General features: G+C 38.3%; 1 protein-coding gene, 1 long non-coding RNA gene and 1 pseudogene across 3 annotated transcripts; 2 read left to right on the top strand and 1 right to left on the bottom strand.

Moving 5' to 3' along the window:
* Nucleotides 1-883: 883 nt before the first annotated feature.
* LOC126799351 (uncharacterized) lies at nt 884-3,151 on the top strand. Of its 2 annotated transcripts, none has more exons than XM_050526548.1 (5): nt 884-1,059; nt 1,257-1,385; nt 1,972-2,175; nt 2,279-2,476; nt 2,630-3,151. In XM_050526548.1, the coding sequence occupies exons 1-5, from the start codon at nt 933-935 to the stop codon at nt 2,830-2,832; spliced, it is 861 nt and encodes a 286-aa protein (XP_050382505.1). In that variant the 5' UTR covers nt 884-932; the 3' UTR covers nt 2,833-3,151. The 2 variants fall into 2 exon arrangements, with proteins under 2 accessions (XP_050382505.1, XP_050382506.1); XM_050526549.1 differs by having other exon boundaries at nt 2,282-2,476.
* Nucleotides 3,152-14,614: 11,463 nt separating this feature from the next.
* On the top strand, nt 14,615-16,405 carry LOC126796696 (pentatricopeptide repeat-containing protein At3g56550-like; annotated as a pseudogene).
* Nucleotides 16,406-19,701: 3,296 nt separating this feature from the next.
* On the bottom strand, nt 19,702-21,790 carry LOC126799357 (uncharacterized). The gene is made up of 3 exons (XR_007672614.1): nt 21,656-21,790; nt 21,149-21,212; nt 19,702-19,905 (listed from the first exon to the last, which is right to left on the bottom strand). It is a non-coding gene; the product is annotated as an uncharacterized LOC126799357 (long non-coding RNA).
* Nucleotides 21,791-22,669: the final 879 nt, after the last annotated feature.

Here is a 22,669-nt window from a genome sequence, read left to right on the forward strand (position 1 = left end):
AGGGATATTTGGACAAATATATCTACAAATTAAAGAAAAGGATGGAAGGAAATATGCCAAAAACATGAAAGTAAAAATATATATAAATAGGGATTAAATGCACTTAAGTGATGTGAATCGAATTCCTAAACTAGTGGAAGGTAGAAGAAAGTGAGTGAAACTCAAATTATCAAACTTAATCACTCAAGATTAATATATGTACTAAGTGTATATATATAACTCTAAAATTTGGGGCTCTGTGCCGTTGCTCTTCTTGCACACATTAAGGAGCCGGCCCTGCGGCCCTCACCTTCCATAGTTTCATCTACATCTCGATATGTTTCATATATCGGAAAAAACAATTTCATGTGTACCATCAATACTTTAATAGCAAGCTAGGTCGGGGATATATACGTGGGTCGTCTATATATAATTAAGCATGCACGTACAGAGACCTTGATAACAAATAGACATATCTCGATAAATTAGTTCTCAATATTTTGTAAGCGAACAACTCAGTTGATGGCTCTACATCGGTGCTTCTTCCTTAGTTTTTGCAGTTGATGTTCACGATTCATCAGGGCTAATTCATTTTTCTGTATGAGCTTTAGAAACACCAAATGTGAGTGAAAACCAAAACTTATTAGTTCCACGAGGAACAAGCTTTTCACCATATAGGCATATATTGATATATTGGACCACTAATTAATTGCCTTATCCTAATTTATCGAAGACTCCAAATTCTTCACATGCACAAACTTGTAAAGAAAATAAAACAAAAGAAACACGTTCCAATTTTAACTCATATATATTAAATATATTTTTACCATCAAGAAGTTCGTACCGTCGTACGATTTTCAGCTATAAATAGCGCTCACTGCCCTCTTCATTTCTCACACACCGAGTTGAGAGTTGAGTGAGAAAACACTACGATTGAGCTTGTTTAAGAAAAAATGATGAGAGTGAGTTTCTTAATGTTGCTTGCCATGGCTTTGGCAGCGACTGCTGTTCATGCTCGCCTAGACCTATTTGCAATTGGTCAGCTGCTTACCCCAAATACCCAACCAGGCCAGAATGTTGGTAATTACCTGTACCTATTCTTAATTGATTGACTACTAATATAGTAATTGGTTCAAATTCAAAATTGATGTGTTCATATTATTGTTTGTTTATGTGTCTTCATAATGTTAAATTAATTAAATGATATCATAAGAGATATTTATTGGTGTAATATGTTCGCTTATATATACGTTAATTATTGTTCAATCAATCACCAGGATGCCAGAAAATTCCATTTTTACTGTGCGATCGTGTCTGTGATCGTTGCATTTGCGATAGGCGTGTGCCAGAACATGCAGAGTGCACTTGTGCACAATGGAAACCGTTTGGAGAACATCCGAGATCCGGTAATTTAACTAAATAATAGTTATGTTGTGTTGTACTTCATCCATAGTAATTAAGTTTTTAAGTTAACATATGATAATTGATCAATATAAAGCTTTGATTTTTATGATTCATTTTGAAAAATACAAGTACATATATTAATAAACTCCTTAAAAATTAACCAAAGAGATGGAGCAAAAGCATGAGTTGCATCAAATGAATGTACGTACGGTGACTCGCTATGGCTCTTGATATACAGTATCACAGTATCACTGAACTGGCCAAATACGTACAAGTGTACTTCATAGGGAACATATATAGAGAGCTTGGCAATTAACCGCAACAACTCTTTCATTGAGAAAGAGAAAAGCAAATAAAAAAAGTATCTCAGTAGGTTTAGACATTACTAATGAATCAATTAATATACGTATTATTTACTGCTGACGAAAACGGTGAATTAATATACAAGACATCATATTACTGAAAAATATGTGGGCCTTTTGGGACGTACATCTAATAAAACATGCATAAGGAATCATGTATCAATCGATAATACGTACGTATGAAGGTTGAGTTATATTAGTATACCATGATTTCTTTTTTCTGCAGACGGAGCACAGGTCCATGTGATTGAAAAAGAAAAATCACAAATTGCAGTAGAGTCAGCTTCAGGAACCATTCCATATACAGAATGCATCAAAACCTGCGATGAATGTTTCTGCACCCAGAAGTGGCCTCCAGAGAGCAATGTGTGCATTTGCATCAACCACAGCAAATCAAAGAAACCAGCTGTTGTGGTCGAAGAAGTGACCGGTAAAATTAACTAAATATGAATCAATAATCATTATATACTTTCGTCATCAACAATTAATACTAAATTTCTATGTGTTACGTACTAACGTGCACATACATGCAGCAGAATTGAATAGAGAATTGGCCTTGGTCTCCAAGCCGCTTGCAAAATCAGTAGGAGGCTTTATTCCATATCCGGAATGCATAGAAAAATGCGATGAGTGTGTGATTTGCACTAAAATCTATCCAATTGAGGCTGCACTGTGCTATTGTGGTAAGAAGACTGCTTCCAACTCCAAGAAACCAGCACTCGAATATGCGGGTATGAACTATTTAGTGTTCTTATTTCTCATTCTTTTGAGTAATTATTTCTCTTTTCCCTGTATTACTTGATAACGTGACACACACACACATATATATAACAATTGTTGGTTCTATAATCTTGATATTGCTACTAACTTATCAACGCATGCAGAAAAATTGCTTACAAAATTGGACGTAGTCGCCATACCAGTTGCAAAATCAGTGGGAGGCTTTATTCCATACCCAGAATGCATAGAGAAATGTGATGAGTGTGTGATTTGTACACTCCCTTATCCAATTGAGAAAGCATTGTGCTACTGCGGTATGAACACGAAAGCTGAAGGCAGAGCCCTCCCTATCTCGCTAGCGGACTAACTTGCTAGCTTAGTTGCTAGCTGTTCTTCCCCAAATGGTTGATCGAGTTCGTTGATAAATAAAAGGGCTATAATATGGTGGGTTTGACGCCTACTATTGATGCCCTGGACTTCCTTTGAGCTTCCTTAATGATGTGTTCTAAGGACTAAGGCTTTAGTTAGTTGTTATGCACAATAAGCTTGCATTTGTCTCTGCATATATGTAAGTGGTCCGGATTATGTTATATGTATGATGTTGTTAGTTTCAATCAACTGCATTAAGGGATACACTACATAAACTATGTACCGGTTACATATAATAATTTTTCTTATTCAAAACATCACCAAATTGTGTTATACTCATATTATTCTTATGCTGTGTTTAGATGAAGAAAATAAAGAGAAATTTTAATTAAAAGTGAAGATTTTATAATTCTAAAAGAGAATTCTCTCGTTTGATAATTATAAATCGGAAATTCTAGATTTTTGTGAAAAATAAAAAGAAGGAATTTATTGATTAAATATACTTGAATTCTCCACAAAATATGTGTCATTTGCAATTTTTTTTACAGTGTTCAATTATCTTTCGAAACAAAATTTTCTTTTTATATTTTATCTCTTTAATTTATTTCAAACATTCTTAATCTATCACAAACTTCAAATTCCACATAAATATAACCAAACAGTAGAATTCACAATGAACAAAATTCAGATTGATGGATTTTAAGATGCCATCATTTATAAACTCTTATGGATTTTATAATTTTCTCATTCAAACGCACCATTAGTGTTTAACAAAAGAAAAAATTTCACCATCAGTACTCAAACTTTTGTGACAAGGTCACTCTAGTATCCAAACTCTGACTTGTATTAATTTCGTACCCCAACTGTAACGACCCTAAAATTTCGAGCATAAAAACTCAAAATATTAAAGTCATACAACACCAAAACAATCTCAACGAATCGAAATTATTTTAAATGCACAGCGGATCATTACTGAGTTCATAATACAACTCAGACAACCAATTATTACAAACCAAATTGTAAATCAACATTACATAAAATGGAAATGTAATAATCCTCACAATCTCTCACAACTCACAAATAAATCCTCACAAGTTCTCACACACAAATCCGCAATAGAATCTTCACCGCACTCAAGATAATGAACAACTTCGAGTCTCCGGAGTCGTCCTTCGATTCCCACTAATTGACACCTGCAGTAGTATCCCATACACCATTGAATTGGTGCACTGGGATTGTAAACACAAACCCGGTAAGCTTATAGCTCGTATGAGTAAAATGAAAATATAACTCGCATATCAATATATACAAAAATCCACAAATCAACAAATATAAATGTACTCATGAGTCAATGGACGGCCTATCTGGTTGTCCCAAAAATATATGAAATGAAAGTGCTCATGAGAAATCGGGCAACCCTTCTGGTTACCCAAATACATTTATAATACGGGTACTAATGAACGCTGATACACATCTGTTACCCCTCACGTAGTACGCCGCCGATATTGGGTAACCACCTGCTACCCAACATCAAAACAATATGAGTCCTCATGAGCAGATAACCACCTGTTACCTCTCATGCAGTACTCCGGCAGACAGACTAGAGCTCTAACTGTATCGTAACTTTCACCCGGCCAAAAGCTAGGTTTCGACTTGCCAAACACGTACAATAATCTCACATCATATTGTACAAAAATCAAGTCCGAAGACAAATCAACATTTTAACAATCTCCATGTTAAAATCACGTACAATAATTACACCTCATATTGTACAAATCAAAACCACATGCTTGATATATAATCTCGTCATCAAAATGACATCATCACGATAAAATCATAACAGTATATTATATAGCAAACTATATATATTTGTATCTATTTACCATTTATAAAATATATATATAATCCGCTATATCCTATACATGTCATATTTCATAAACACGTCCGAAGACAAAACGTTTAACCAACACCATGTTAATATTATGTACAATAATCACACCTCATATTGTACAAATTAAATTACATGCTCAATATATAATTCTCGTCATCGAAATGACCAAATCCAATGAATTCATAACAGTATATAATATAGCAAACTATATATATATGTACTTATTACCATTTATACAATATATATATATATATAATCCATTATATCGTATACGTGTCATAATTCAATATTAAAATCTCTTGCAAAAATCTTGAATTTCCGCAAGGGTAGATTCGTAAATATGTGAGATTTTACTCACCTTATCAACTCGAGCGTAATTCTACAATTTCCGAAGATAATTCATTTCCTTGATTTATCAATCACCATGAAAAGATAAGAAAAGAATTTAGAAACGTTTCGTAAACCTTTAAATGCCGAAACAATAATAATCGGTTACTGTTCAGCGATTTTCGGTTTTACGAATTTACTGTTCATTGAGTACTATGCACTGTATACTATTCACTTATTTACTATTCATGTATTAATGTAAAAATATACATCAAATACGTATTTTTGTACGAGTACATACTGTTTATGTATTTTTGTACATATAAATACTATTCAAATGTACGTATTGTCTCAGTAAATAATAATTACTGAATTACCCTTCAAAAATTACTTTTTACATTTACTAAAACTAATTTACATTTACATTTACCGTACGCAAATAAAATTTACATTTACCGTACGTAAATCACTTTTTTACATTTACCGTACGTAAAAATAAATTACAAAATTACCCTTCGGAAACACTGTTCACGCGCCGCCGCCTGTGGCGGCGCGTGGGGTACACGCGCCACCTCTGGGAGGCCGCGCATGGGGCCCACGACGAAGCTCTAGAACCACCGGTGAGTCGCCGGAGATGCGCCCAGGAAGGAGACAGTTTCTGCCGAATCTTGGGGTAGCTGGTGGAGCTCCAGCGCTGCGTGGGACGGCGTGTCAAGCTCGGGGTCGGCTGCGGAGGGTCGCGCGAAGCTTCCTAGGCCGGCGGTGTGCGACACGGACGAGCGGTGAGGGAGATCGCCGGAGATGGATTTTTGAGGGAGGGAAAAAGTGAATCGGGGTGAGAGAAGGGGGAGGGAGGCGGAAAGAGGAGAGAGAAGGGGTTTCCTGAAATGGAAACCCTAATCACAAAAATGCCCTTTTTATACTCGTTTCCAAAATCGGAAACTAACTTCCAACGTTAATAACTTTCACCTCCGACGTCCGATTCGAACGCGTCACATGTCGACGCACTTGTATCGACGAGCTCTACGACTTTCGTGAAGAAAGTTTTCGCAAACGTTCGACGGAGTAAAAGTCGATATATATACGTTGCGGAAACGTAACTTTTTTCTAAATAAACGTTTTCGTTCGAGTTTCGTAATTTTTGCAAGCAATCCACATTTCATTTTAATGAATTTCACAACTTAATAGAAATTAAACAATCCAAACATTGTTCCGAAAAATCGGGTTATTACACCAACTCCTTATTCGTTATCAACGAGGGGTCCGACGTCATTTCCCGTCACAGCCTCGTTTGTTTGGTCACGTGCTCCACACATGACCACAATTGTTTTTTTACCCAAACAACCCTAAGTCCTCAGCCATTGATTCTAAATGTGAGGCTACATCTCTCTCTCTCTCTCTCTCTCTCCATGGAGGAGTCCAGAAGATGAGTGTCGATTTGGGACATGGGTGTACTAGAGGTCTAGAGGTTAGATAATTAAGGTTGTAAAAGATAGAAGACCTGAAGGAGAGAGTTGAGCAGTTAGGGAACAGTAAAACCCCCAAATCTAAATCTGGAGGTAAAAATGCGGTAAGGTCTTTGAATCTTTAGGTTGAATTGAAGAAATTGAGTAGAGGCAATGCTGGGTCTAGGGTTTTGAATCGACAGGTAGTCGCTGTGGTCAGTGATGATGAACATGAGGAGGATTCCTCACCGGAGAGTGTCGAAGAAATTGGGGCGATCTCATAAAGGTGAGAAATTGAGGTCTGAGTCCAGAAAAGATCGAAGATTGAACAATGGCAATGATGGTTTGCAGGCTCCTAGGCGATCACCGAGGTTGGGTGGTGAGGACCATGATCATATGTTCAAGACATGGAACTAAAGTCTATATCTGCACGGCCTCCCCTTCTTTTAGTAATTAGGGTTTCATGTTTATATCTTCTGATTATAAACCCAGTAGTAGTATATATGCTATTAACTGATATATTTTATTTGTCTTTGTTGTGGCTTAATGATGAAGTGATCACCGATCACTTATCTCCCGTTTTCTCTCAAACAAAATTATGAATATGATGAAGTGACCGAGATAATACTATAAGGAGGATCGGAGGGATCGAGAGGACCTGAAATCACTGGTATCATTGTGTGGCAGAGACAATGGAGTTCAAGTGACTTGAATTAAAATTGAAATCAAGTAACTGTAATGAGTTTTGAAAATTCCAAATTGAATGCGGGAAAAAGAAATTGATAAAACAAATAATAATCACTGAAATTGAGGGAGAGAAACATAGAGAGAGGAGAACAAGAATTTGCACAAGAGGAGGAGATAGACGAAGATGTCTGATGTGAAGGAAATCGTAGCCTTACATTTAGAATTAATGGTTGAGGACATAGGGTTATTTGGATAAAAAAAATCTTTTTCTTTTGTGGTCATTTGCGAAGCACGTGACCAAACAAATAGGGTCGTGACAGGAAATGACGTCGGACCCCTCGTTGATAGCGAATAAGGAGTTAGGGTACTATATTGATACAAGTCAGAATTGTGGTACTACATTGACTTTGCCACAAGAATTAAGATATTGATGGTGAAATTTTTTTCTTAACAGAATCATATATTAACTGTTTATCTATAAGTTGTGGAAAAATTAAATTGAAAAGCAAAAGGTTGATCAATTGATCTATACCAATACACTTTAAGATTGTTGTACAGTAACTTTTTATGTTGTTGTTGTATAGATTTTTTTAAAATATATATATATTATAGTTAGAGCGTCACATCCATTAATGTAAGAAAAAAAATCATATTATTGTTTTAGGATATTCACTCTAAATGTGCCTTGATCTATTCCATATAGGATAAAGATTTAGTATTCCATGTAGTGATACATTTACTATTACTATTAGAGATAGGAATCATACTTTGTTACTATTATGTCTTTGTAACCCTTTATAAATAGAGGCTCCTATCAATGAATAATATACATCTCATTTAGCTTTTCATTGCTCTCTATTGTTATATCGCTTTCTCCTTAAACACATTATCAAGGGGAGGCTCAGCAACTTGTGCCGACCTTCATAGTGAAGGTGCAGCCTTTTCTTCTTCTTTTTATATTAATTTTAGAATTAGAATCTTAATGCGTTTTTGGCGGATAAGACCATACGTCGATTCATAACTAGACTCATCCAACTATATGTGACGTTTATTTCAGGGATAAAATTAAGGGGTCTAGACCTAGTCTAGTGGTTTTGAGTGTGCCTCGCACTAACGACACCCACTTCTTAAACAAGTCCATTGGTTTGGAGTTACCGAACGGTTTCGATTTTTGGTTTCTTTTCACATGCTTTCTCTTTTTAATGGATTGAATCGTAGTCTTTATGACTTTGATTTGTATAACTACATCACCTAGAGACACCAAGCATGTATACACGGCCTCAGGGAGGTTGGCTCTCCATCTTTGCTTCTGGGAAGCAAGGTTACACGACATTGAAGCTTACAAAAGTGCTATTTTTCTAACTTTGTGCTAAAAAATATTTCACTAAGTGATCAAATCTTTTCATATGTTCAAATTTTCGTATTTTTTGAACATACTCTCTAACATATCTACTTTCTTTTGTAGGTATGGATTGTGGAGAGATTGAGTACCTTGCCGATTGTGCGACTATAATTTTGACTTTCATCTATGGCTAGAACTAAAAAATAATTTGATTATAATTGATTCTTGGATACAAATCACGAGAATTTATCTCGTACAATTTTGAAGAATCCCCAACTTTTTATGAACTTGATCCCTATAACATCAACGTTGAATACGCTTACGGGATCTAAGCCGCTTGTCAAAGGGCATGACCAAGCTCATTTCTTGCTACCAAATGGTACTATAATTACCATCAAAGATGCTCTTTATGCTCCTAAAGCAAACCGTACCTTGCTAAGTTTTAAGGGCGTTCGCGCCAACGGTTTTTACTTGCATACTTATGTTGACAATGGAAAATAATTTCTGCTTATTACCTCTACAGAGTGCGGGTGTACTCGCATCTTATGGAAAATGTCTGGTCTTGATAGTGGATTATGTCTCACTACATTGCAAATTATTGAATCCCATGTTGTCGCTAATTCTCCAGTGTACGATTCAGACCTCTACAAATTATGGCATGACCGTCTCGGTCATCCAGGACGAGATATGATGATCCGTATACTTAGAACTTCACGCGGATATTCTTTCTTTCGTGGAAAGAATAAATTGGGAAGACACATCACCACAAAGGGTGATGATCCCGTTGGAAGGTTGTTCAAGTCATTCCACCTTGGCTCAATACCATGAAGTTCGCAAGATCTGAATTTTGGAATGGAATGACATATTGGCTTGCTACTAGAGATTCAATGGTTTCGCTTGTGTCATTTGACACTAAAAATGAAGAATTTGACGCACTGGCAGCCCCAATTACCATTCCTAGTGATGATCCGGATGCATATATCAAAGTCTACAAAGAATCAATTTGCGTTCTTCATTGCAAATTTGGAACTAAATAATGAGTCTGACTCTATCAACTTCTGGGTTCTACGAAAAGGGTGTTTTGAGAAACTGCACACTGTTAATTTTCCTAACGCCTATCATATATGGGGCTTTAGTGCGGATTATGAACTCCTCCTAGAAGATTGTTCTTCTGATGGGGAGTTGGCATTTTATAATCTTGAATCCAAGCAAGTTCAGAAATTTCGGATCAGTTCTTATTTAAGCGTACATAATTATACAAAAAGTTTAGTTTTACTTGATGAAATGTAATGTAAATACTAGTTTTTTTTATTTGGGGGGGGGGGGGGGGGGCACACTCATGTAGGGTATCCCAACAAAGCCATAATCCGTGCATGCCACGGAGAACACACCACAATCCAGGCACATATCTGGCATGAGCCTCCATTGGCTGGCCACCCAGGCCTCTAGGGGGTTTCAAACTCCAGACCTTGTAGTTAGTAAGGACAGAGTTTTCCACCCCACCATATCTCATGTGGTTATGTAAATACTAGTTGATCATGGTAAGGAAATGTTTCTGAGTTCTGTTCTTTTTTTTTTCTTTTTCTTTTTTCTATCGTATTATGTGATCATGATTATTCCGGGAATCCGGGTTATGTACTTGTGCTGTTCATAATAGAGTAAATTCCGCTTCAGTTATTTAACTGTAGTGATTAGTGACAGGAACCCCGCATTGGTGTTGACTATGCTTTCTGTTCTGTTTCTGAGGAGATGCATTAATGCGTTGTATCATATATTATCCACATCAAGTTGTGAAAGGCTATACATATATAAGCAGATCAAACTACAGCTCGTTAGTGTCAATCTGTTAAATACTGCGTACAATTTATCCATCAAGGTGAAGTTGCTCGATTGCTATTTGCTATTTGCTATTGAAAGATGAGTTTGATGACGCCTATGAAATTTTTGTGGAGATTTAGACAGAAACCGTGACAAGGGCTCCAGAGGCCACAAAATCGTGGCACAAAGAACAAAGGGATTCTTTTATGGATGTAAAAGAACCATTCTTTGAGGTGGCCGGAACTATTGATAGCCGATTCCAAAGTCCAAACCAAGTGTCGAGTTGGTCATAAAATGAAGCAATCCCAGTGATAGTAGATTTAAACACCCTCACCCAAAACTGATGAGCCAATTCCAATCGAGAATCATACAAGTTGCTTGGGCCTAAAATAATACTCCGGTATTATCTATATTCTTTAGAATCGTGGACCGGTTATTTAGGGAAAATCTATCGAAGAGCAAGATTATATTCCTTATTGGAATAGATTTCGGGACTGATGCTGTATAGAATCTGAGTTGAATAAGGAAGGTGAATCCAAATCAACTAAGAGGTTCTCAAGACTTGATCCGCAAGAAAAAACAATCTGTATTCTCTATATAAAGGGGTCGAATGTGCAAAAGAACACACATGTAACGACCATAAAATTTCGAGCCTAAAAACTCAAAATTTCAAAGTCGTTAAACATCAAAACAATCTCATGAGATCGAAATCATTTAAAATGCACAGCGGATCATTACTGAGTTCTCAATACAACTCAGAAAACCAATTATTACAACCCAAATTTATAATTTAACATTACATAAGATGGAAAAGTAATAATCCTCACAATCTCTCACAGAACTCACAAACAAATCCACACCAATTCTCACACACAAATCCACGCTAGAAACCTCACCACAAGAATGATACAAACGACTTCGAGTCTCCGGAATCGTCACTCAATCTTCACTAATCAATACCTGCGGAATTATCCCATACACCATCGAATTGGTGCACCGGGATTGTAAACATAAACCCGGTAAGCTTATAGCTCGTATGAGTAAAACGAAAATATAATTCGCATATCAATATATACGAAAAATCACAAATCAACAAATATAAATGCCCTCATGAGTCAATGGACGGCCCATCTGGTCGTCCCAAAAACTTATGAAATGAAAGTGCTCATGAGAAATCGGGCAACCTTTCTGGTTACCCAAAAACATTTATGATACGGGTACTAATGAACGCTGGTACACATCCGTTACCCCTCACATAGTACACCACCGATGTTGGGCAACCTCCTCGCTACCCAACACCCGACCTAGGGCAACCTCCTCGCTACCCTATGTCTGACATCGGGCAACCTCCTCGTTACCCGATGTCCGGCAGACAGACTAGAGCTCTAACTAAATCGTAACTTTCGCCCGGCCAAAGGCTAGGTTCCGACATGCCAAACACGTCCGAAGACTGGTCCGAAAACATAAACACGTACAATAATCTACTCATTATTGTACAAATTTCATCACATACTCAATATATAATTATCATCGCCACTGTGATCATATTTCACAACGAAATGCTAACAGTATATAATATAGCAAACTATATATATTTGTACCTATTTACCATTTATACAATATATATATAATCCACTTTATTATATGTAACGATCCCAAAATTTCGAATATAAAAACTCAAAATTTCAAAATCGTTAAACACCAAACAATCTCAACGAATCGAAATCATTTAAAATGCCACAGCGGATCATCTCTGAGTTCAAAATACAACTCAGTCAAACCGATTATTACAACCCAAATTATAATTCAATATTATAACAATGGAATTGCGTAATCCTCACAACAAACTCACAAGATAGTCACACAAAATCCTCACACCAGCTGGAGATAAATAACTTCAAGTCCACTGAGCGGTACGTCAATTCCCACTAATCCACACCTGCAGAGTTATCCACTACACCATCGAATTGGTGCACCGGGATTGTAAACACAAACCCGGTAAGCTTTACAGCTCGTATGAGTAAAATGAAAATATAACTCGCATAACAATATATTCGAAAATCCAGAAATCAAACAAATATAAATGCACTCATGAGTCAATGGACGACCCATCTGGTTGACCGACCGCCACCAATCATCACCAAATTTCACCACCACAACCTAAACAACATTTCCAACAACTTTCTAGTTGACACCAAGGTCTAAATCCGAGCCTAAACAGTCCAAACAATGAAGAACATAAATTCGGCACTATTCACAAACCCTAGAAAATTGAAATTTTGATTCGGGTACTTACATTTCGATTTGGCTCGATTCCTTTTGTGAGAATGTTGCTGGGACTGAGACAAGCAAAAGCCCCAAGAATCTCGAGCCATGGTGGCCGGAGGAGGCGGCGCCGCCACAGCAGTAACTTCCGGCGGTTTCTACACCGTGTATGGTTGTCGCCGGAGTGCAAGGCGTAGCCCAAAAGATAGAGCTCGTCGAGCCCGTCAGTTTGATAGGTGGCACAACACGAGGCGACGTCAGATGGTGGAGAAATCGGCCGGAGAAGGTTTTTGGGTCGGGTGAACAGTACCCGAGCTGATTTTTAGAAAAAATCTGATTTTCTGATTTTTACACTCCTCTCCTTCCTTTTATACTACTTCCAAAATCAGAAACGAACTTCCGACCTTAATAACTTTCGTGTCCGACGTCCGATTCGAACGCATGATGTGTCCACGAATTCGTATCGATGAGCTCTACGACTTTCGTGAAGGAAGTTTTCGCAACCGAGCGACGGAATAAAATTCGATCTATACGTTGCGGTAACGTTACGTTTTCTAATTAAACGATCCGAGAATGTTTCCGTTTTCGTTTCGAAATGTCGCAAACCTCCAATTGTCGTCTTGAATTAATTTCACAAGTTTAACACTTTAAAAATACTCGGCATTTAGTTTCTTAAACACGTCCGAAGACAAAACGATTTAACAAATCTCAACGTTAAACCATGTACAATAATCTACTCATTATTGTACAAATTAAATCATATGCTCAATATTAAATTCTCGTTATCAAAATGACCAATTCCAATGAATTTATAACAGTATATACTATAGCAAATTAGCGGTCTAGCGGTCTCTCGACGGTGAGGCACGGGCTGGCGAGCTGGAGGATGGCTGAGGGAGTCCTTGCGGCGACGTTGAGCGGGGCGGTGCACGTCACGGCGGTCCGGAAGGCAGCGAACTGACGAGGAGGATTTTCGGTGATGGAGAGAAGAAAATCGGGGAGAGAGAAGATGAGGGAGGCGGAGAGAAGAGAGAGAGAGAGGGAGAGAATGAGGGGTTTCCACTTTTGGAAACTCTAGCTGATAAAACATCCTTTTTATACTAGTTTCTAAAATCAGAAACAACTTCTATCACTAATAACTTTTACATACATCGTTCGATTAGAACGCGTCACATATCCACGAGCTCGTATCGACGAGTCCTACAACTTTCGTGAAGGAAGTTTTGTCAACCGAGTGACAGAATAAAAGTCGATTTATTGGTTGTGGTAACGTCACGTTTTTTTGAATTAAACGTTCCGAGAACGTTTCCGTTTTTCGTTTCGTAACATCGCAACAATCAAATTCGTTTTAATTAAATTTCTCAACTTTATAGAATTCAAATCAAACCAAATATTGTTTTAAAAAAAATAGGGTTATTACAACACACAACTTCAAACAAACTATCGCGCAACCGCATAGTCAAGTCTCCTCACGGAGCAAAAGTCCGATTAACTTCGGCAACCAAGTCTCCCATTGGAGTGGAGCTACCCAGATATACGCCTCGCGCTGCATGTAGCAACAAGTCCGATTAGTTTCGGCACCCAGAGTCAAGTCCATCGAGTCGCTAGCCTAGTTTCTAGCAAACACAAAAGTCTGCACTACTCAGCAATTCCCTGCAGCAAGAGAGTCCCGCTATCAACGACACATTATAAGCTCTGTTTTTCCCCAAGCGGTCTAAAGTAAGATCGGCCATCTACTTGAAGTGGAGTGAAAGGTACCTAGCAACTGCGGTTGTGTATAGGTCATTCGAACTTTAGCGGTTTATCAGAAACTGCGGAACAATCGTTCGAGAAGAAGACAGTACGTGAGCACAATCATCATCAACAAGCAAGAGTTGTACCTAACTCAAAGGTACTGGCACGCCAAGCAACAATAGAGAATGAAGGTTAGAACCATCTAGGGTTCAAAAACTGGGCTTGCTGATTGTTCCCTGAGGAAATCTTTTTCCCAGCTCGAACACATGACATGTTGTCAAACCATGCCTTTCAAGCTTCAAAAACCAAAGCCATCCTAACCCTCTTGCAAGGATGCAACACCCTCGAAAGGCTCAAGAAAATCCAAGCCCACGTCATCACCAACGGTCTTCACCACCACCCCGCCATTTCCAACAAGCTCCTCAACTTCTGCGCCGTCTCCGTCTCCGGCAGCCTACCCTACGCTCAGCTCCTCTTCCATCATCACATCCCAAACCTACAAACCCAAGACTTAACTCCATGATCAGAGGCTTCTCCCAAAGCTCTTGTCCTCTTGAAGCCATTGGTTACTACAATCACATGCTCTGGTCCTCTTCTTCCGATTCGACGCCGGACACGTTTAGCTTCTCGTTTGTGCTCAAGGCTTGCGAGAGAGCCAAGGCTGAGATCAAGTGTCGTGAGGTTCATGGAGGGTTGGTTCGCTATGGCTTCGAGCCTACGATACGGACGTTGTTGTTTGTACTAATCTGATGAAATGTTATTCCGGGGTTGGGTTGGTTGATAATGCGAGGAGAGTGTGGAACTCCATGATTTCGTGCTATTCTCAGGTGGGCTTCATCATGAGGGGTTGAACGTGTATAGTCTTATGATAAGTGGAAATGTGGGTGTTGATGGCTTCACTCTTGTCGGGTTGCTTTCAACATGCGCTCACTTGGGTGCGTTGAACACTTTAGTTGCGATGCATGAACTTGCTCGCGAGAAGGGGTTATGGGGAGTGTTTTTGATGGAAAATTGAGAATGCGCTTATAGATAATTAGATATGTATGCGAAATGTGGTGACTTGGATGCTGCTCTTTGTGTCTTTGAGAGGATGAGAAAGCGGGATGCTCTTACATGGAACTCGATGATTGTTGGGTACGGAGTACATGGTCGCGGGAATTAAGCAATCTGTTTCTTTGAGAAGATGATGATGGCTAGTGTCCAGCCGAATTCCATCACATATCTCGGTTTGTTATGTGGGTGTAGTCACCAGGGTTTAGTTAAGAAGGGTGTTGATTACTTCCACATGATGAGCTCCAAGTTCAATATGAAACCTGGAATTAAGCACTATGGGTGCCTCATGAAGCTCGAGAAGGCGCTTCATGTTATTAGAACTTCACATGCACATGATGATCCAGTTCTATGGCGGACTCTGCTCAGCTCTTGCAAGATTCATCAAAATGTGGAAATAGGAGAGGTTGCCATGAAGAATCTAATTTGTCTAGGGTCATCAAATGCAGGGGATTATGTACTTCTTGCTACTATTTATTTTAGAGCGAAAGATGCAGATGGTGTTTCAAGGATGAGAAAGTTGATTAAAAACCAGGCAGTGAGAACCACTCCTGGTTGGAGCTGGATTGAAGTTTGCAATCAGATTCATAAATTCGTCGTGGATGACAAGTCACATCCAGATACTGAAGAAATCTATCGAAAATTGGAGGTAGTAGTCCAGCAAGCTGCTCTGCATGGTTATGTGCAAGATGAATCTCTTATCAGAGCCTCTGAGTATACCTCCACAGATACTGAGTGTTCTGGAACTTCCGGTTCATGTCACAGTGAGAAGTTGGCAATTGCTTTTGGTTTGGCAAGAACTCCAGAAGGAAAATGTTTACAGATAGTGAAAAACCCGAGGGTTTGTAGAGATTGCCATTCATTTACAAAATTTGTTTCCCAAGCATTTAACCGGGAAATAATTGTCAGGGACCGAGTTCGGTTTCATCACTTCAAGGGTGGATTGTGTAGTTGTATAGACGATTGGTGTAATAACCCGATTTTTTCGGAACGAATATTGGATTGTTTTTAAGTTCATAAATTTGTGAAATTTATTTAAACGAATTTTATATGCTTCCCGAAGTGGTATATCGAAAACGGAAACATTATCGTAACGTTTATTTAGAAAAACGTTACGTTTCCGCGACGCGTATATCGATTTTTACTCCGTCGATCGTTTGCGAAAACTTCCTTTATAGAAGTTGTAGAGCTCGTCGATACGAGTTCATGGACACCTTACGCGTTCTAATACGACGTCGTATGTAAAAGTTATTAACGACTGAAGTTAGTTTCCGATTTGAAAAAGGGGTATAAAAGGAAATTGTTCTGAAGTAGGGTTTCCATTTTTAGAAACCCTCCTCTCTTCTCTCACCCGCGCCTCCCTTTCTCTCCCTCACCCCTCGCGATTTTCTCCCCCGAGCCCTCTCTTCCTTCAGCGCCGATCTCGTCTCTCCGAGCGCCGTGAGTCTCACCGCCCATCCCAAGGGTGCCACTCGACCTCCTGTAGCCACCCCTGGACGTGACACGCCGGGGTGCGCCACGCCGAAGCTCCTCCGAATTATACCAAGCTGCTGCAACTCGCCGCTGCACGACCCATCATCTCTGGCGACGCAAGGGCTTAGAGGAGAGCGCCTTGACACCGATTCTTACCTTTAGAACCATCTACAAGAGATTGGGGGGCCAAATCGCATCAACTCAAGTTCATCCCGAGAGATGGAACACCGCCGACGATCTGAGCTTCTCTGGTGCTAAATCGGAGTTCTAAACTTCAATTAAGGTATGATTTGATGTAATTGATGGGTTGGTTGTGATTGTTGTTGAATTTTTGGCTTGATTGGAGGAAGATCGGAGGTGTAGGAAGAGGAGAGGTTACCGCCGCCTTAGGCGGCGCGTGGAGGTGCGTGGAGGAGGTAGGAGGCGGCGTGATGCCGTGGGAAGGTAGAGGAGGAGGAGAGGAGGAGATTTGGGGTGGCGGAGGCGTAATACGCGCCGTGGTTGGTGTCGGTGCGTGGGCCCCATGCGCTGCCACAGTGAGTGGCGCGTGAGCGCCACGCGCGGTCGCCGGTGAGTGGTGCGTGTACCCCACGCGCTGCCACGTGCGGCGGCGCGTGAACAGTAATTTCAACACAGTAAATTGTAAAAATTTATTTTACGACGGTGAATGTAAAACAGTGATTTATGTACGATAAATGTAAATTTATTTTACGTACAGTAAATGTAAATGTAAATTTCATTCAGTAAATGTAAAAATTAAATTCAAAAGGGTAAATCAGTAATGAATAATTACTGAGACAGTATTTACATTTGAAAAGTATTCATACGTACAGAAATACGTAAACAGTATGTACTCGTACAAGAATACATAATGGATATGTATTTGTACAGTAATACATGAATAGTCTCAGTAAATAGTACTCAATAAACAGTAAATTCGTAAAACCAGAAATTGCTGAACAGTAACCGATTATTACTGTTTCGGTATTTAAAGGTTTATGTAACGATTCTAAATTCTTTTCTTATCTTCTCAAGGTGATCGATACATCAAGGAAATGAATTACCATAGGAAATTGTGGAATTACGCTCGAGTTGATAAGGTGAGTAAAATCTCACATATTTACGAATTTACCCTTGCAAAGATTCAAGATTTTGCAAGAGTTTTAAATATTGAAATACGACGTGTATATGATATAGTGGAATATATATATATATATATTGTATAAATGGTAAATGGGTACACATATATATAGTTTGCTATATTATATACTGTTATGATTTCATTATGAATATGTCATTTTGATGACGAGAATTATATATTAAGCATGTTGAGTTAATTTGTACAATATGAGGTGATGATTATTGTACGTGATTTTAACATGGAGATTGTTAAAATGTTGATTTGTCTTCGGACGTGATTTTGTCTTCGGACGTGATTTTGTCTTCGGACGTGTTTATGAAATATGACATGTATATGATATAGTGGATTATATATATATTGTATAAATGGTAAATAGGTACATATATATATATATAGTTTGCTATATAATATACTGTTATGATTTTATCCTGATTATGTCATTTTGATGACGAGATTTATATATCGAGCATGTGATTTGATTTGTACAATATGAGGTGATGATTATTGTACGTGATTTTAACAGGGAGATTGTTAAAATGTTGATTTGTCTTCAGACGTGATTGATGTCTTCGGACGAGTTTTGTCTTCGGACTTGATTTTTGTATAATATGAGGTGATGATTATTGCACGTGATTTTAACATGGAGATTGTTAAAATGTTGATATGTCTTCGGACCAGTCTTCGGACCTGTTTGGCATGTCGGAACCTAGCCTTTGGCCGGGCGAAAGTTACAATACAGTTAGAGCTCTAGTCTGTCTGCCGGAGTACTGCATGAGAGGTATCAGATGGGTTATCGGCTCATGAGTACTCATATTTTTGGATGTTAGGTAGCAGAAGGTTGCCCAATATCGGCGGTGTACTACGTGAGGGATAACAGATGTGTACCGGCGTTCATTAGTAGCCGCATTATAAATGCATTTGGGTAACCAGAAGGGTTGCCCAATTTCTCATGAGCACTTTCATTTTCATATTTTGGACAACCAGACGGGCCGTCCATCGACTAATGAGTGCATTTATATTTGATGTTTTTATGGATTTCCGTATATATTGATATGCGAGTTTTATTGTTGTTTTTACTCATACGAGCTGTAAAGCTTACCGGGTTTGTGTTTATAATCCCGGTGCACCAATTCAATGGTGTAGTGGATAACTCCACATGTGTGGATTAGCGGGAATTGACGGACCGCTCAGAGGACTTGAAGATATTTAGTTCCAGCTTGTGAGGATTTTATGTGACTTTCTTGTGAGGTTTTTTTGTGAGGATTATACATTTCCATTTGTTATAATGTCGAATTATAATTTGGTTTGTAATAATCAGTTTGACTGAGTTGTATTTTAAACTCAGAGATGATCCGCTGTGGCATTTAAAATGATTTATATTCATTGAGATTATTTTGGTGTTTCACGACTTTGAAATTTTGAGTTTTCATACTCAAAATTTTGGGGTTGTGACAATTAGTGACCCGTGTGAACAGAATCTTCTGATTATAAATTGAGCTTCAGGACCCGGTCCTAATTTATTTCTCTTATCCAATTTGTTACCGTTTTGAGTATTTGTCTATTTGATTTAAGTTAAGAATTCCTTTATATGTAACAACCCCAAAATTTCGAGCTTAAAAACTCAAAATTTCAAAGTCGTTAAACACTAAACAATCTCAACGAATCGAAATCATTTAAAATGCCACAGCGGATCATCTCTGAGTTCAAAATACAACTCAGTCAAACCGATTATTACAACCCAAATTATAATTCAATATTATAACAATGGAATTGCGTAATCCTCACAACAAACTCACAAGATAGTCACACAAAATCCTCACACCAGCTGGAGATAAATAACTTCAAGTCCACTGAGCGGTACGTCAATTCCCACTAATCCACACCTGCAGAGTTATCCACTACACCATCGAATTGGTGCACCGGGATTGTAAACACAAACTCGGTAAGCTTTACAGCTCGTATGAGTAAAATGAAAATATAACTCGCATAACAACATATTCGAAAATCCAGAAATCAAACAAATATAAATGCACGCATAAGTCAATGGACGGCCCATCTGGTCGTCCCAAAGAAATATGAAATAAAACGCTCATGAGAAATTAAGTAACCATTCTGGTTACCCAAATGCATTTATATTACGGGTACCAAGAACGCTGGTACACATCTGTTACCCCTCTCGTAATACACCGCCGATATTAGATAGCCACCCGCTACCCAACATCCAAAACAATCTGAGTACCCATGAGCAGATAACCACCCGTTACCTCACATGCAGTACTACGGCAGACAGACTAGAGCTCTAACTGTATCGTAACTTTCGCCCGGCCAAAGGCTAGGTTCCGACTTGCCAAACACGTACAATAATCTCACATCATATTGTACCAAATCACGTCCGAAGACAAATCAACTTTTTAACAATCTCAATGTTAAAATCACGTACAATAATCTCACATCATATTGTACCAAAAATCAAGTCCGAAGACAAATCAACATTTTAACAATCTCCATGTTAAAATCACGTACAATAATCTTACATCATATTGTACCAAAAATCAAGTCCGAAGATAAATCAACATTTTAACAATCTCCATGTTAAAATCACGTACAATAATCTCACATCATATTTTACAAATCAAAATCACATGCTCGATATATAAATCTCGTCATCAAAATGACATAAAACACGATAAAATCATAACAGTATATTATATAGCAAACTATATATATATGTACATATTTACCATTTATACAATATATATATAATCCATTATATCATATACATGTCATATTTCATAAACACGTCCGAAGACAAAAACTCGTCCGAAGACAGAACTCGTCCGAAGACAAAACATTTTAACAAACTTATGTTAAAACCACGTACAATAATCACACATCTTATTGTACAAAAATCAAATCACATGCTCAATATTTAATTCTCGTCATCGAAATGACCAATTCCAATGAATTCATAACAGTATATAATATAGCAAACTATATATATATATGTACTTATTACCATTTATACAATATATATATGTAATCCACTATATCGTATACATGTCGTAATTCAATATTAAAAACTCTTGTAAAATCCTAAATCTCCACAAGGGTAGATTCGTAAATATGTGATATTTTACTCACCTTCTTTCCTGCGTGCAACTTCCACGACCCTGAAAGTAATTTCCTCACTCGTTTCGTCAGTCACCTAATAGCACGATAAATGCTTAGAAAATGATACTTAAAATATCAGGTGACGAGTTCAGAACAGCTAAATGTTGTTCATAAAACATTGTTCACGGAGCACTGTTCATGTTTACTAATCACAGTTTTTACTAAAACACTGTTCACAGTTACTGTTCTACCAAAACACTGTTCATAGTACTGTTTTACCACGCCGCTGCTCACATTTACTGTTACAGATCACTATTCACAGTTACTGTTACAGATCACTATTCATTTGGCGTTACTGTTCACCGACCGCGACCAATCATCACCAAATTTCACCACCACAACCTAAACAACATTTCCAACAACTTCCTAGTTGACACCAAGGTCTAAATCCGAGTCTAAACAATCCAAACAACGAAGAACATAAAATCGGCACTATTCACAAACCCTAGAAATTGAAATTTTGATTCGGGTACTTACACTTCGATTTGGCTCGATTCCTTTTGTGGGAATGTTGCTGGGACTGAGACAAGCAAAACCCCCCAAGAATCTCGAGCCATGGTGGTCGGAGGAGGCGGCGCCGCCACAGCAGTAACTTCCGGCGGTTGCTACATCGTGTGTAGTTGTCGCCGGAGTGCAAGGCGTAGCCCAAAAGATGAAGTTCGTCGAGCCCGTCAGTTTGATAGGTGGCACGACACGAGGCGACGTCGGATGGTGGAGAAATCGGCCGGAGAAGGTTTTTGGGTCGAGTGAACAGTACCCGAGCTGATTTTTAGAAAAATCTGATTTTCTGATTTTTAATCTCCTCTCCTTCCTTTTATACTATTTCCAAAATCGGAAACGAACTTCCGACGTTATTAACTTTCGCGTCCGACGTCCGATTCGAACGCATGACGTGTCCACGAATTCGTATCGATGAGCTCTACGACTTTCGTGAATGAAGTTTTTGCAACCGAGCGACGGAATAAAAGTCGATCTATATGTTGCGGTAACGTTACGTTTTCTAATTAAACGACCCGAGAACGTTTCCGTTTTCGTTTCGAAATGTCGCAAACCTCCAATTGTCGTCTTGAATTAATTTCACAAGTTTAACACTTTGAAAATACTCGACATTTAGTTTCTTAAAATTCGGATTATTACATTATATGTTGAAATAAACCAAGCAAACACCAAATTTTCCTGGTCTAAAATAGAAACATGCTGAATCATTATCAGGAATAAGTCTTATTGAGCTATAAATAAACCCCACTGCCCCTCTGATAGCGTACTCTTGGTCCACTGTATATGTGTGCATAATACTAGTCCTCAACCAATTTGTCCACACACGTAAATTAGTTATTAGTCCTCGATCGCATCTGATTCGTAGTCGTAGGCTCGTAGCGTATTTAACAAAACGAAAATATAAACTATAGCTTTGTCCATATCATTATAACTTGTCATTATTATCCGCTATATTTTGGTAAGATTGTCATCAATAACTTCTATAGCCCATAT

Source organism: Argentina anserina, chromosome 6 (genome assembly GCF_933775445.1).
Source record: "Argentina anserina chromosome 6, drPotAnse1.1, whole genome shotgun sequence".
NCBI lineage: Eukaryota > Viridiplantae > Streptophyta > Magnoliopsida > Rosales > Rosaceae > Argentina > Argentina anserina.